Here is a 14,953-nt window from a genome sequence, read left to right as displayed (position 1 = left end):
TATCTCTCTCCCTTCTAATATGGTATCAGCCTAACCAATCCAAACCCTAGCCGTCGCCCACCGCTTCCGCACTCGCGCGCCACCCCCGGGGCGGTCGGCCTCCATGACCGCCGCCGGGGGCCGCGCCGCCCGTACCTAGGGTTCGTCCGCCGGTCGTGTTGACCGACTGCCCTAGAGAGTCTTTTCCCGAGCCCTTGCTTCGGGTTTTTTCGCTCTCTTGCCGGCCGTTTTGATCGGCGTTTTTCTTTTTGGTTTTTCGATCTATGCTTGATTGGTTTGTGTCGCCTGCCGCCGCCGAGCCCCGTGCGCCTCAACTCCGACACCGGCGCGACCGGCCGGCCTCTTCACCGACCCGGCGGCCCCTAACGGCCGTCGTCCGTGCGTCTGCCCGCCCGTCGCCCCAACTCGACGGCCTCACGCGACAGGCGGCCCCTCACGGCCGTCGTCCGCGCGTCGGCCTGCTCGTCTACCTACGCCGGCCGTCACCGCTCTGTCCCTGAGTTCAGCGCGCCCCTCCACCGATCGAGCAACGGGCCGCCGCTATGTCGCCCCATCGGGCTGCAGCGCCGCCGCCCCGTGGTTCTCCCCGTGGCTGCACAGATCCGCGCCGCGGCACGTGTGTTGGGGAACGTAGCAGAAATTCAAAATTTTCTACGCATCACCAAGATCAATCTATGGAGTAATCTAGCAACGAGGGGAAGGGGAGTGCATCTACATACCCTTGTAGATCGCGATGCGGAAGCGTTGCAAGAACGCGGATGAGGGAGTCGTACTCGTAGCGATTCAGATCGCGGTTGATTCCGATCTAAGCATCGAAGAACGGTGCCTCCGCGTTCAACACACGTGCAGCCCGGTGACGTCTCCCACGCCTTGATCCAGCAAGGAGAGAGGGAGAGGTTGGGGAAGACTCCATCCAGCAGCAGCACGACGGCGTGGTGGTGGTGGAGGAGCGTGGCAATCCCGCAGGGCTTCGCCAAGCACCGCGGGAGAGGAGGAGGAGGGAGAGGGGTAGGGCTGCACCGAAAGAGAGACGTTCTCGTGTGTCTTGGGCAGCCCAAACCTCAACTATATATAGGGGGGAGGGGGCTGCGCCCCCCTTAGGGTTTCCACCCCCAAGAGGAGGCGGCCAGCCCTAGATCCCATCAAGGGGGGGGGCGGCCAAGGGGAGGAGAGGGGGGGCGCCCCACTAGATGGGCCCTAAGGCCCATCTGGACCTAGGGTTTGCCCCCTCCCACTCTCCCATGCGCCTTGGGCCTTGGTGGGGGGGGGGTGCACCAGCCCACCTGGGGCTGGTCCCCTCCCACACTTGGCCCACGCAGCCTTCTGGGGCTGGTGGCCCCACTTGGTGGACCCCCGGGACCCTCCCGGTGGTCCCGGTACATTACCGATTTCACCCGAAACTTTTCCGGTGACCAAAACAGGACTTCCCATATATAAATCTTTACCTCTGGACCATTCCAGAACTCCTCGTGACGTTCGGGATCTCATCCGGGACTCCGAACAACATTCGGTAACCACGTACATACTTTCCCTATAACCCTAGCGTCATCGAACCTTAAGCGTGTAGACCCTACGGGTTCGGGAACCATGCAGACATGACCGAGACGTTCTCCGGTCAATAACCAACAGCGGGATCTGGATACCCATGTTGGCTCCCACATGTTCCACGATGATCTCATCGGATGAACCACGATGTCGGGGATTCAATCAATCCCGTATTCAATTTCCTTTGTCTAGCGGTATGTTACTTGCCCGAGATTCGATCGTCGGTATCCCTATACCTTGTTCAATCTCGTTACCGGCAAGTCTCTTTACTCGTTCCGTAACTCACATCATCCCGTGATCAACTCCTTGGTCACATTGTGCACATTATGATGATGTCCTACCGAGTGGGCCCAGAGATACCTCTCCGTTTACACGGAGTGACAAATCCCAGTCTCGATTCGTGCCAACCCAACAGACACTTTCGGAGATACCCGTAGTGCACCTTTATAGCCACCCAGTTACGTTGTGACGTTTGGCACACCCAAAGCATTCCTACGGTATCCGGGAGTTGCACAATCTCATGGTCTAAGGAAATGATACTTGACATTAGAAAAGCTCTGAGCAAACGAACTACACGATCTTGTGCTAGGCTTAGGATTGGGTCTTGTCCATCACATCATTCTCCTAATGATGTGATCCCGTTATCAACGACATCCAATGTCCATGGTCAGGAAACCGTAACCATCTATTGATCAACGAGCTAGTCAACTAGAGGCCTACTAGGGACATGGTGTTGTCTATGTATCCACACATGTATTTGAGTTTCCTATCAATACAATTCTAGCATGGATAATAAACGATTATCATGAACAAGGAAATATAATAATAACCAATTTATTATTGCCTCTAGGGCATATTTCTAACAGTCTCCCACTTGCACTAGAGTCAATAATCTAGTCCACATCACCATGTGATTAACAGTCATAGGTCACATCACCATGTGACCAACATCCAAAGAGTTCACTAGAGTCAACAATCTAGTTCACATCACTATGTGATTAACACTCAATGAGTTCTGGTTTGATCATGTTATGCTTGTGAGAGAGGTTATTAGTCAACGGGTCTGAACCTTTCAGATCCGTGTGTGCTTTACGAATATCTATGTCATCTTGTGGATGCTACCACGCGCTATTTGGAGCCATTTCAAATAATTGCTCTACTATACGAATCCGGTTTACTACTCAGAGTTATCCGGATTAGTGTCAAAGTTCGCATCGACGTAACCCTTTACGACGAACTCCTTTCCACCTCCATAATCGAGAAAATTCCTTAGTCCACTAGGTACTAAGGATAAGTTCGACCGCTGTCATGTGATCCATTCCCGGATCACTATTGTACCCCTTGACCAACTCATGGCAAGGCACACTTCATGTGCGGTACACAACATAGCATACTGTAGAGCCTACGTCTAAAGCATAGGGGACGACCTTCGTCCTTTCTCTCTCTTCTGCTGTGGTCAGGTCTTGAGTCTTACTCAATACTCACACCTTGTAACACAGCCAAGAACTCCTTCTTTGCTGATCTATTTTGAACTCTTTCAAAATCATGTCAAGGTGTGCGTTCTTTGAAAGTATCATCGGGCGTCTTGATCTATCTCTATAGATCTTGATGCCCAATATGTAAGTAGCTTTTATCCAGGTCTTCCTTTGAAAAACTCCTTTCAAACAACCCTTTATGCTTTCCAGAAATTTTACATCATTTCGGATCAACAATATGTCATTCACATATACTTATCAGAAATGTTGTAGCGCTCCCACTCACTTTATTGTAAATACAAGTTTCTAACAAACATTGTATAAACCCAAAAACTTTGATCACTCCATCAAAGTGTATATTCTGACTCCGAGATGCTTGCTCTAATCCATGGAAGGATCGCTGGAGCTAGCATACCTTTTAGCATCCTTAGGATCGACAAAAACTTTCTGATTGTATCACATACAACCTTTCCTTACGAAAACTGGTAAGGAAACTTATTTGACATCCATCTGCCAGATTTCACAAATGCAGCTAATGCTAACATGATTCCGACGGACTTAAGCACCGCTACGGATGAGAAAATCTCATCGTAGTCAACTCCTTGAACTAGTGGAAATACTCTTTGCCACAAGTCGAGCTTCATAGACGGTAACATTACCGTTCATGTCCGTCTTCTTCTTAAAGATCCATTTACCTCAACAGCCTTACGACCATCAAGTAGTACTCTCAAAGTCTATACTTTGTTTTCATACATGGATCCTCTCGGATTTTATGGCTTCTAACCATTTGTCGGAATATGGGCCCACCATCGCTTCTCCATAGCTCGTAGGTTCAGTATTGTCCAACAACATGATATCTCAGACAGGATCACGTACCACTCTGAAGTATTACGCATCCTTGTCGTCCTACGAGGTTTGGTAGTGACTTGATCCGAAGTTTCATGATCACTATCATAAGCTTCCACTTCAATTGGTGTAGGTGCCACAGGAACAACTTCCTGTGCCCTGCTACACCCTAGTTGAAGTGACGGTTCAATAACCTTATCAAGTCTCCACCATCCTCCCACTCAATTCTTTCGAGAGAAACTTTTCCTCGAGAAAGGACTCGTTTCTAGAAGCAATTACTTTTGCTTCCAGATCTGAAATAGGAGGTATACCCAACTGTTTTGGGTATTCTTATGAAGATGCATTTATCCGCTTTGGGTTCGAGCTTATCAGCCTGAAACATTTTCACATAAGCATCGCAGCCCCAAACTTTTAAGAAACGACAACTTAGGTTTCTCTAAACGGTTTCGTCTCAACGGAATTGCGTGGTGCCCCTTTTAAAGTGAATGCGGTTGTCTCTAATGCCTAACCCATAAACGATAGTGGTGATTCGATAAGAGACATCATGGTATGCACCATATCCAATAGGGTGCAGTTATGATGTTCGGACACACCATCACTCTGTGGTGTTCCAGGCGGTATTAATTGTGAAACACTTTCCACAATGTCTTAATTGTGTGCCAAACTCGTAACTCAGATACTCATCTCTATGATCATATCACAGACATTTTATCCTCTTGTCACGACAATCTTCAACTTCACTCTGAAATTACTTGAACCTTTCAATAATTCAGACTTGTGTTTCATCAAGTAAATACACTCAGCATCTACTCAAACCATCTGTGAAGTAAGAACATAACAATATCCACTGCATGCCTCAGCACTCATTGGACTGCATACATCAAAATGTATTACTTCCAATAAGTTCCATTTTACGAGGCCTTTCAGTCATCTTGCCCATGTGGTATGATTTGCATGTCTCAAGTGATTCAAAATCAAGTGAGTCCAAACGATCCATCTGCATGGAGTTTCTTCATGCATATATACCAATAGACATGGTTCGCATGTCTCAATCTTTTCAAAAACGACTGAGTCCAAATATCTATCCACATGGAGCTTCTTCATGCGTTCTATACCATTATGACTCAAATGGCAGTGCCACAAGTATGTGGAACTATCATTACTATCTTATATCTTTTGGCATGAACATGTGTATCACTACGATCGAGATTCATTTTAGGTGCAAGACCATTGAAGGTTTTATTCAAATAAACAGAGTAACCATTATTCTCCTTTAAATGAATAACCGTATTGCGATAAACATAATCCAATCATGCTCAACGCAAACACCAAATCTCGATGGTAGAGGGAGCATGTGATGCTTGATCACATCAACCTTGGAAACACTTCCAACACATATCGTCATCTCACCTTTAGCTAGTCTCCGTTTATTCCGCAGCTTTTATTTCGAGTTACTAACACTTAGCAACCGAACCGGTATCTAATACCCTGGTGCTGCTAGGAGTACTACTAAAGTACACATTCGTATAATTTATATCCAATATACTTCTGTCGACCTTGCCTGCCTTCTCATCTGCCAAGTATCTAGGGTAGTTCCGCTTCAGTGACCGTTCCCCTCATTACAGAAGCACTTAGTCTCGGGTTTGGGTTCAACCTTGGGATTCTTCACTAGAGCAGCAAACAACTTGCTGTTTCATGAAGTATCCCTTTTGCCCTTGCCCTTCTTAAACTAGTGGTTTTACTAACCATCAACAATTGATGCTCCTTCTTGATTTCTACTCTCGCGGTGTCAAACTTCGCGAGTTGCTCAAGGATCATCATAACTATCCCTGATATGTTATAGTTCATCACAAAGCTCTACTAGCTTGGTGGCAGTGACTATGGAGAACGATCACTATCTCATCTGGGAGATTAACTCCCACTCGATTCAAGCGATTGTGGCACTCAGACAATCTGAGCACATGCTCAACGATTGAGCTTTTCTCCCTTAGTCTGCAGGCTTAAGAAACTTGTCAGAGTTCTCATACCTCTTGACGTGGGCACTAGTCTGAAATCCCAATTTCAGTCTTCGGAACATCTCATATGTTCTGCGACGTTTCAAAAACCGTCTTTGGTGCCACAATTCTAAACCGTTAGCATTACGCACTGAACTATCACGTAGTTATCAAAACGTGTATGTCAGATGTTCCGCAACATCTATAGACGATGCTGAGGTTCAGCACACCGAGCGGTGCATTAAGGACATAAGCCTTCTGTGCAGCAATGAGGACACTCCTCAGTTTACGGACCCAGTCCGCATAATTGCTACTATTAACTTTCAACTAAATTTTCTCTAGGAACATATCTTAGTAGAACTAAAGCGTAAGCTTCGACATAATTTGCAAAGATCTTTTGACTATGTTCATGATAATGAAGTTCATCTGATTATTGAACTCCCACTCAGATAGACATCCCTCTAGTCATCTAAGTGATACATGATCCGAGTCAAACTAGGCCGTGTCCGATCATCACGTGAGACGGACTAGTCATCATCGGTGAACATCTCCATGTTGATCGTATCTGCTATACGACTCATGTTCGACCTTTCGGTCTCTTGTGTTCCGAGGCCATGTCTGTACATGCTAGGCTCGTCAAGTCAACCTAAGTGTTTTGCATGTGTTCCGAGGCCATGTCTGTACATGCTAGGCTCGTCAACACCCGTTGTATTCGAACGTTAGAATCTATCACACCCGATCATCACGTGGTGCTTCGAAACAACGAACCTTCGCAACGGTGCACAGTTAGGGGGAACACGTCTCTTGAAATTTTTAGTGAGGGATCATCTTACTTACTACCGTCGTTCTAAGCAAATAAGATGCATAACATGATAAACATCACATGCAATCAAATAGTGACATGATATGGCCAATATCATTTTGCTCCTTTGATCTCCATCTTCGGGGCACCATGATCATCTTTGTCACCGGCATGACACCATGATCTCCATCATTGTGTCTTCATGAAGTTGTCACGCCAACGATTACTTCTACTTCTATGGCTAACGCGCTTAGCAATAAAGTAAAGTAATTTACATGGCGTATTTCAATGACACGTAGGTCATACAAAAAATAAAGACAACTCCTATGGCTCCTGCCGGTTGTCATACTCATCGACATGCAAGTCGGGATTCCTATTACAAGAATATGATCAATCTCATACATCACATATATCATTCATCACATCTTCTGGCCATATCACATCACATAGCACATGCTGCAAAAACAAGTTAGACGTCCTCTAATTGTTGTTGCAAGTTTTTTACGTGGCTTGTATAGGTTTCTAGCAAGAACGTTTCTTACCTACGTAAGACCACAACGTGATATGCCAATTTCTATTTACCCTTCATAAGGACCCTTTTCATCGAATCCATTCCGACTAAAGTGGGAGAGACAGACACCCGCTAGCCACCTTATGCAACTAGTGCATGTCAGTCGGTGGAACCTGTCTCACGTAAGCGTACGTGTAAGGTCGGTCCGGGCCGCTTCATCCCACAATACCGCCGAAACAAGATAAGACTAGTAGCGGCAAGAAGAATTGGCAACATCGACGCCCACAACTACTTTGTGTTCTACTCGTGCATAGAAACTACGCATAGACCTAGCTCATGATGCCACTGTTGGGGAACGTAGCAGAAATTCAAAATTTTCTACGCATCACCAAGATCAATCTATGGAGTAATCTAGCAACGAGGGGAAGGGGAGTGCATCTACATACCCTTGTAGATCGCGATGCGGAAGCGTTGCAAGAACGCAGATGAGGGAGTCGTACTCGTAGCGATTCAGATCGCGGTTGATTCCGATCTAAGCACCGAAGAACGGTGCCTCCGCGTTCAACACACGTGCAGCCCGGTGACGTCTCCCACGCCTTGATCCAGCAAGGAGAGAGGGAGAGGTTGGGGAAGACTCCATCCAGCAGCAGCCCGACGGCGTGGTGGTGGTGGAGGAGCGTGGCAATCCCGCAGGGCTTCGCCAAGCACCGCGGGAGAGGAGGAGGAGGGAGAGGGGTAGGGCTGCACCGAAAGAGAGACGTTCTCGTGTGTCTTGGGCAGCCCAAACCTCAACTATATATAGGGGGGAGGGGGCTGCGCCCCCCTTAGGGTTTCCATCCCCAAGAGGAGGCGGCCAGCCCTAGATCCCATCAAGGGGGGGCGGCCAAGGGGAGGAGAGGGGGGCGCCCCACTAGATGGGCCCTAAGGCCCATCTGGACCTAGGGTTTGCCCCCTCCCACTCTCCCATGCGCCTTGGGCCTTGGTGGGGGGGGGTGCACCAGCCCACCTGGGGCTGGTCCCCTCCCACACTTGGCCCACGCAGCCTTCTGGGGCTGGTGGCCCCACTTGGTGGACCCCCGGGACCCTCCCGGTGGTCCCGGTACATTACCGATTTCACCCGAAACTTTTCCGGTGACCAAAACAGGACTTCCCATATATAAATCTTTACCTCCGGACCATTCCGGAACTCCTCGTGACGTCCGGGATCTCATCCGGGACTCCGAACAACATTCGGTAACCACGTACATACTTTCCCTATAACCCTAGCGTCATCGAACCTTAAGCGTGTAGACCCTACGGGTTCGGGAACCATGCAGACATGACCGAGACGTTCTCCGGTCAATAACCAACAGCGGGATCTGGATACCCATGTTGGCTCCCACATGTTCCACGATGATCTCATCGGATGAACCACGATGTCGGGGATTCAATCAATCCCGTATTCAATTCCCTTTGTCTAGCGGTATGTTACTTGCCCGAGATTCGATCGTCGGTATCCCTATACCTTGTTCAATCTCGTTACCGGCAAGTCTCTTTACTCGTTCCGTAACTCACATCATCCCGTGATCAACTCCTTGGTCACATTGTGCACATTATGATGATGTCCTACCGAGTGGGCCCAGAGATACCTCTCCATTTACACGGAGTGACAAATCCCAGTCTCGATTCGTGCCAACCCAACAGACACTTTCGGAGATACCCGTAGTGCACCTTTATAGCCACCCAGTTACGTTGTGACGTTTGGCACACCCAAAGCATTCCTACGGTATCCGGGAGTTGCACAATCTCATGGTCTAAGGAAATGATACTTGACATTAGAAAAGCTCTGAGCAAACGAACTACACGATCTTGTGCTAGGCTTAGGATTGGGTCTTGTCCATCACATCATTCTCCTAATGATGTGATCCCGTTATCAACGACATCCAATGTCCATGGTCAGGAAACCGTAACCATCTATTGATCAACGAGCTAGTCAACTAGAGGCTTACTAGGGACATGGTGTTGTCTATGTATCCACACATGTATTTGAGTTTCCTATCAATACAATTCTAGCATGGATAATAAACGATTATCATGAACAAGGAAATATAATAATAACCAATTTATTATTGCCTCTAGGGCATATTTCTAACAACGTGGTCCTCGCCGCCGCCCTGAGGCTGTTCCCGTGGTTGCACCACATCGCGCGCTGACGCTGCGTCGCCCCTTCGGGTCGTAGTGCCGCGGCCCGCGGTCAACCGCCGCACCGAGGCCGTCCGCTCCAGGCCGTCGCCGAGGCTGCACTGACCCTCGCGCTGCCGTTGCGTCGCCCCGTCGGGCCATAGCGAGCGTGGCACGCGATCCCTGCAACCGCCCTGAGGTCTTCCCCGCCGTAGCGCCGTGACCGGGGGTCCACTCCGCCGTCACCGCCCGTCGACCTCTCGTGGTATGCACCGCGCCGCCTCTCTTGGCGCCGGAACGCCACCGTCCGCGCCGGTCTTCGTCACGCTGTCAGGGTTCTTCGCCTACTTCGAGCACCGCCGCCGCACTCCTAACCTAGCCGCCGTCGCCGCTCTTCTTTGGCCGTTGCCGCCGCAGCCGCCCGTCCACCTCCTTCGGCTTCGTCCAGCACCAGCCCGTCGCCAGCATCGTCGTCATCTACCCCGACCACTTCATCTACTCCGACAATCGCGGGTGACATCGGCCCCGCGCTGATTGGCGCCGCAACTGTCGTCGAGTCCTTCTCTGCTGGCCCCTTCGACTTCTTTGACATGGCGTACAGCTCGTGCAGGTCCCTCGTCTACGCATGCTCGGTGCTGGCAACACTGGTGCGTGCCTTCGTCCACGACGTGTCCCCGGGCCTGGCAAGCCTGGTGTGGCGCTTCGTCAACATCTTCTTCGTTCGTCTACGCATGCCCGGTGCTGGCAACACCGATGCATGCCTTCATCCACGACGTGTCCCTAGGCTTGGCACACCCGCCGCGACTCCTCGTTAACATCATCTTCTTCCCGGCACACCACTACTTCGACACTACTGCGCCCATGCTAACTCGGCGCCTCCTTGCGCCCGCGGCTCAATGGCGACTTCCTCGACACCGGCCACCCCGACTCGACATCGACCACGGCATTCTTCGCACGGCAACCTCAACCATGGCTACACCACCTACGCACTCGGCTACTTCGACAAACGGCACAAAGGGCTACCGCCTTGCTTGAGCAACCTTGTCGGTTTCCACTCCAGCCACGCCTTCCGCGATGCGTCGACCGTTACGACTGTGGGGGGGGGGGTGTCCGTCGGCTTGCCTTCGGATTATTCTCCAGTCTCACCGTCTGCGTCGCTACCGTTGTGACTGCGGGGGGATGTTGAGTATAAGATTATTAGGAAGTATAAGATAGACTAGGATTTAGTCCTGCCTTGTCTTGTACTCCAAGTTGATCATTGTACTCCTATATATATGCCCACGAGGCTCAAGCAATACATCAAATTATTCCACCAAATCCCTGTCTTCCTTCTAACAGGAATAAATGGAACAGAGAGATGCATGCTGCGCAAAAGCACACTGAATTTTTAAGAAAGAAAAAAACTTCCAATATATTCATTGCAGTACAGGGAGAAAGACCACCTAGCGACAACTACATGCACTAAAGTGAGTTGAAGGCATGCCTCTGTCGTCGCCCCTCCCTCACCAGAGCCGGACAAAATTTGTTGTAGTAGACGGTTGGAAAGTCGTCGTGCTAAGGCCGGCAGGACCAGTGCACCAGAACATCAACCGTTGCTGATGAAGAAAAGTAGATTAAAAGAATCCAACCTGTAGACACATAAAACCAAGACCGGATTCAAGCAGATGTATCGAAGATCTGCACTAACTGAATTGCGTGATATCCGTCAGAGACAGACCTCCACACGCCCTCCAACAATGCTAAACGCATTGCCGAGGCAAGGGCTAGGTGAGGAGAAACTTATCCATTCTTCAGCTTTAGGGAGTCTCCACGGCCTTACCTTACTAAGCAGGACACAAACCCTAAATGAACTTAGAAAGACCTAAAAACAGAGCAGGAATCCTCCCACCTGCAAGGTCGGGGTCCACCACGCCTCAACGGCCCTAGGGCCACCGAAGACGAGGCAGACCAGGAGGTAGAGGAACCCTAAACTTTTTTCTTTGAAGAGGAGGCGACGGCTACGTAAAGCAACATGTTAAAAGCATATTTGAATTATATCTAAGAAATGAAGAACCTAATGAAACTTTATAGCAGCTGCAGCATTAGCTATACGTAACTTGTATGTTTTATCTATTTGAGTCGATTGATCCGCAAAGAAGACAATGCGCAACCTCGAGACCAAAGACGATGGTGTCGTAGCGAGTACAGGGAAGCACGGGGAGACCGACGAGGACGCGGACGACATCGCATGTGAAGGGCAACCCAAAGGTTGACTGGTTCGGGAGGGGAGAGGGAGGTGCGGGCTCTCCGGAGAAATTTGGTGCTTGGGGACGGTTTGGAGGGATAGTGGGGCGACGGCCTGAGGAGGGTGGGAATGAAGTGGAGAGGAGAGGGGAAATCAATTAACCTAATTTTTTTCCGACGCCTGACGTATTGTCTGTTTTTGGGGGGAGGGGATGGGTTCTGACGTATAGTCGGCCCCAAACAAAAGATATATCTTCTTTTAGACTAAAAAATTCTTCTTTTCTGGGCAACGGGGCGGCGATCAAAGTTGAGCCCGGTCCAAATGAAAAGGCGGGCCGGGCCTGCTAGGCTATGCTTCACATGAAGGGCCTGTCTCCATGCGCACGCGCACATTCGGGAACAGCCACGTCGATTGATTCCATGGCCTAGACCTTTTCTTCCATCTCCAGGAGAAGAACAAAATCAAAGAGAGAAAGAAAGAAGGCTATTGGCCTCTCCAATTTCCGGACGCCGGGAAGAGAAGAAACCCAACCCGACCTCTGATTCCCCAATCGCCATCCCTCCTCCGCCGCCACCCATGGCGTCCGCGGCCGCCACCTCCGCCCCGCTCCGCCTCCTCTCCTCCTCGCCCCTCTCCAGGCCGCTCCTGTCCAGGCCCCACCTGCTCATCCTCTCCCGCCCCGTCTCCTTCCAGCGCCTCGCCGCCAGGTCCGCCGCCTCCCCGACCCCCTCCACCTCCTCCTCCGCCCCCGACCCCTCCCCCGTCGACCCGGCGCAGCTGCCCCCGGCGCTCAGGGACATCATCGCGCTCTTCCAGTCCGTGCCCGACGAGCGCACCCGCTACAAGCAGCTCCTCGCCTACGCCGCCCGCCTGCCGCCCATGGACCCGGCGCTCAAGTCCGACGCCAACCGCGTCCGGGGCTGCGTCTCCCAGGTCTGGGTCCACGCCGCGCCGGAGGCCGAGGCCCCTGGCTGCGTCAGCTTCCAGGCCGACTCCGACGCGCAGCTCACCAAGGGCCTCGCCGCGCTGCTCGTGCTCGGCCTCTCCGGCGCGCCCGCCAGGGACGTCGCCATGGTGCCCGTCGAGTTCATCGAGTTGCTCGGGATCAGGCAGAGCCTCTCGCCCTCCAGGAACAGCGGCCTGCTCAACATGATCAACCTCATGAAGCTCAAGGCGCTGGAAATCGCTGCGGGCCAGGAGGTGACTGGCGGCCAAGAAATCCGCCAGGAGCGTACTGAAACGCCTGCCGTGGAGAAGGAGGAGCCTCAGTTTGAGGCTTTCGGTGGGCAAGTGCATGAGAGTTCAGAGGCGGAGAGGCCTGAGGAGGAGGAATTCGAGGAGGAACCGGCTGCTGTTGTGGAAGGAAATGGCAGCCTTGGAGGTGGGAGGAAGGAGAGGATCAGGGATAGTTTGGAGAGAGGGCTTTCACCAGTGGAGCTCAAGATTGAGGACATTTCGTATCAACACAGTGGGCATGCCGGGGTAGCAGGTAGCGATGGAGAGACGCATTTCAATGTGCGGGTGGTGTCCAAGGAGTTTGAGGGGAAGAGCATGCTCAAGAGACACAGGGCTGTGTATGATCTCCTGCAGGATGAGCTCAAGAGTGGGCTGCACGCGCTGTCCATCGATGCAAAGACACCATCTGAAGTCTAGGTATTGCATACAGCGTGATGCTGCACATGAGGTTCATTTTTGTCACATTGTAGATTTCTCTAGGATAGTACTTCTCACTTGCTGAGAACTCTTCTTTTTTCACAATTCTAAATGGCTTAAAGATACGTCACATATGATGTTTGTTGTGCCAGCAGCGGATGATGGTATCCGGGTACTAAACATAATTTTCTTCAGTGATTAAACTTTCATGATGCTAATGATACTGAATGCAATGGTTCTCCTCACCACCCAGTTACATAACATATACATTGCATGATTCCAGTATGTTGAGTGGTATTATTATCTAAATCCTAAGCATCAACTAATCCAGCCACTCATCCTAGTTCCTTGGGTTCAGCTTGTCCTCGACGCCGTAGCCTGGAAATCAGATGTATAGGTATCCAAGCTGTGACAGATTAATCAACTTAGATACAATTTATGCCTGAAATAGTGAAATACAGTATAAAATTAACTACAATAGAATCTGTTTATCCTCGGTGGTGGTTATCTGGATCAGAAAATTTAAATAAACTTGTAACACCATGGACACTGCTGCCTCTAACAAGTGCCTCGTGCAAATTTATTGCAGACGCAGAATATGTTTCCCTTATTTGGGCTATGCAGAAATTATATACTACTTAATTGGAGTAATAATTAATTTAAGAACTCAGAACCACCGGTTCAGATATAAGGAAGTTTCAGTAACAGGTTGGTTGCCGGTTCGGAATGGATGTAGTTTCTAAAGAACTGTGTAGTCTTTGTCTTTCTCCTCATGTCCTCTCTCCTACAATATCCTGGGACCATTTCATTTCCTTGGAAATCCTGCATCCACCTCTGCCTATAAGACCAAATTAGCTCAGTGTGTGTGAGTGAGTTTGCTAGACTGTCTAGCATGATTGCACTTCCACTGAAATTGTTAGCCAGATGTTCCTATTTAAATCGGGTTATGTGTTATTTCTTATGCTCCTTCTGTTTCACAATGTAGTGCATATTAGGTTTTTCTAAAGTCAAACATTTCTATGTTTGACCAAGTTTATAAGATAAACTATCGACATCTAAAATACTCCCTCCGTCCCAAAATAAGTAATCAGCGCCACTTATTTTGGGACGGAGGGAGTAGTAAATAAATAAAATATATAAGTACACTTCATAATGAATAAAATGATACCACTTTTGTATTGTGGATGTTGATTTGTTTTTCTTTGAACTTGGTCAAACATAGACATGTTTGACTTCCAGAAAACAAAATAGGGAGGGGCGTTTTGCCTCCCCGGAGCATAGGCTCCCGGATGAACAGTAAATTCAAAAAAAAGTAAAAAATATCAAAAAAATCTGAATTTTTTTGTAGACGTTCGTGTTAGTGTCGCAAGCATGCTTGACAAATTTCATGCGAAACAGAGCAGCAGTGTTTCGTCGGTGACAAAAACAAAATTGGGATGACATTTGGTCTTCAATTTGTTTTTGTCTTTTTTGGACAGGTAAAAATGCTTAACCTTTTTGCCTCAAAATTTGCTGGTAGCATTTGTGTGTGACTAAGATCACATAAAAAAATTTGTCTTGATTTTTTTGACATATGAAAAATTATTTTTGGGCCTGGGAGCCAAATTGAATTTCCGCACTACATTTTGGAACGGAGGAGAACATGTTCAGATTCAGTGTATGCTTTTTACCAGTTATTGTGCAGTTGTAGCTATCATGGAAATTATTTCCAGTTCATACATGCCTTGTTCATTATTGATGTGG

The 14,953-nt window shown here is 49.3% G+C and overlaps 1 protein-coding gene across 1 annotated transcript; it reads left to right on the top strand.

Annotated features, from left to right (window-relative positions):
* Positions 1–11,971: 11,971 nt before the first annotated feature.
* Positions 11,972–13,455, top strand: LOC109737520 (sufE-like protein 1, chloroplastic/mitochondrial). The gene has a single exon (XM_073500244.1). The coding sequence runs from the start codon at positions 12,134–12,136 to the stop codon at positions 13,208–13,210; it is 1,077 nt and encodes a 358-aa protein (XP_073356345.1). The 5' UTR covers positions 11,972–12,133; the 3' UTR covers positions 13,211–13,455.
* The last annotated feature ends 1,498 nt before the right edge of the window (positions 13,456–14,953 follow it).

This window comes from Aegilops tauschii, chromosome 5, assembly GCF_002575655.3.
Source record: "Aegilops tauschii subsp. strangulata cultivar AL8/78 chromosome 5, Aet v6.0, whole genome shotgun sequence".
Classification (NCBI taxonomy): Eukaryota; Viridiplantae; Streptophyta; class Magnoliopsida; order Poales; family Poaceae; genus Aegilops; species Aegilops tauschii.
The sequence above is the reverse complement of the archived record's forward strand: the minus strand, read 5'-3'. Positions and strand labels throughout refer to the sequence as shown.

What these genes read in the sequence shown, in the direction of transcription:
- LOC109737520 (XM_073500244.1), top strand. Translation starts at nt 12,134, where the DNA reads ATGGCGTCCGCGGCCGCCACCTCCGCCCCGCTCCGCCTCCTCTCCTCC.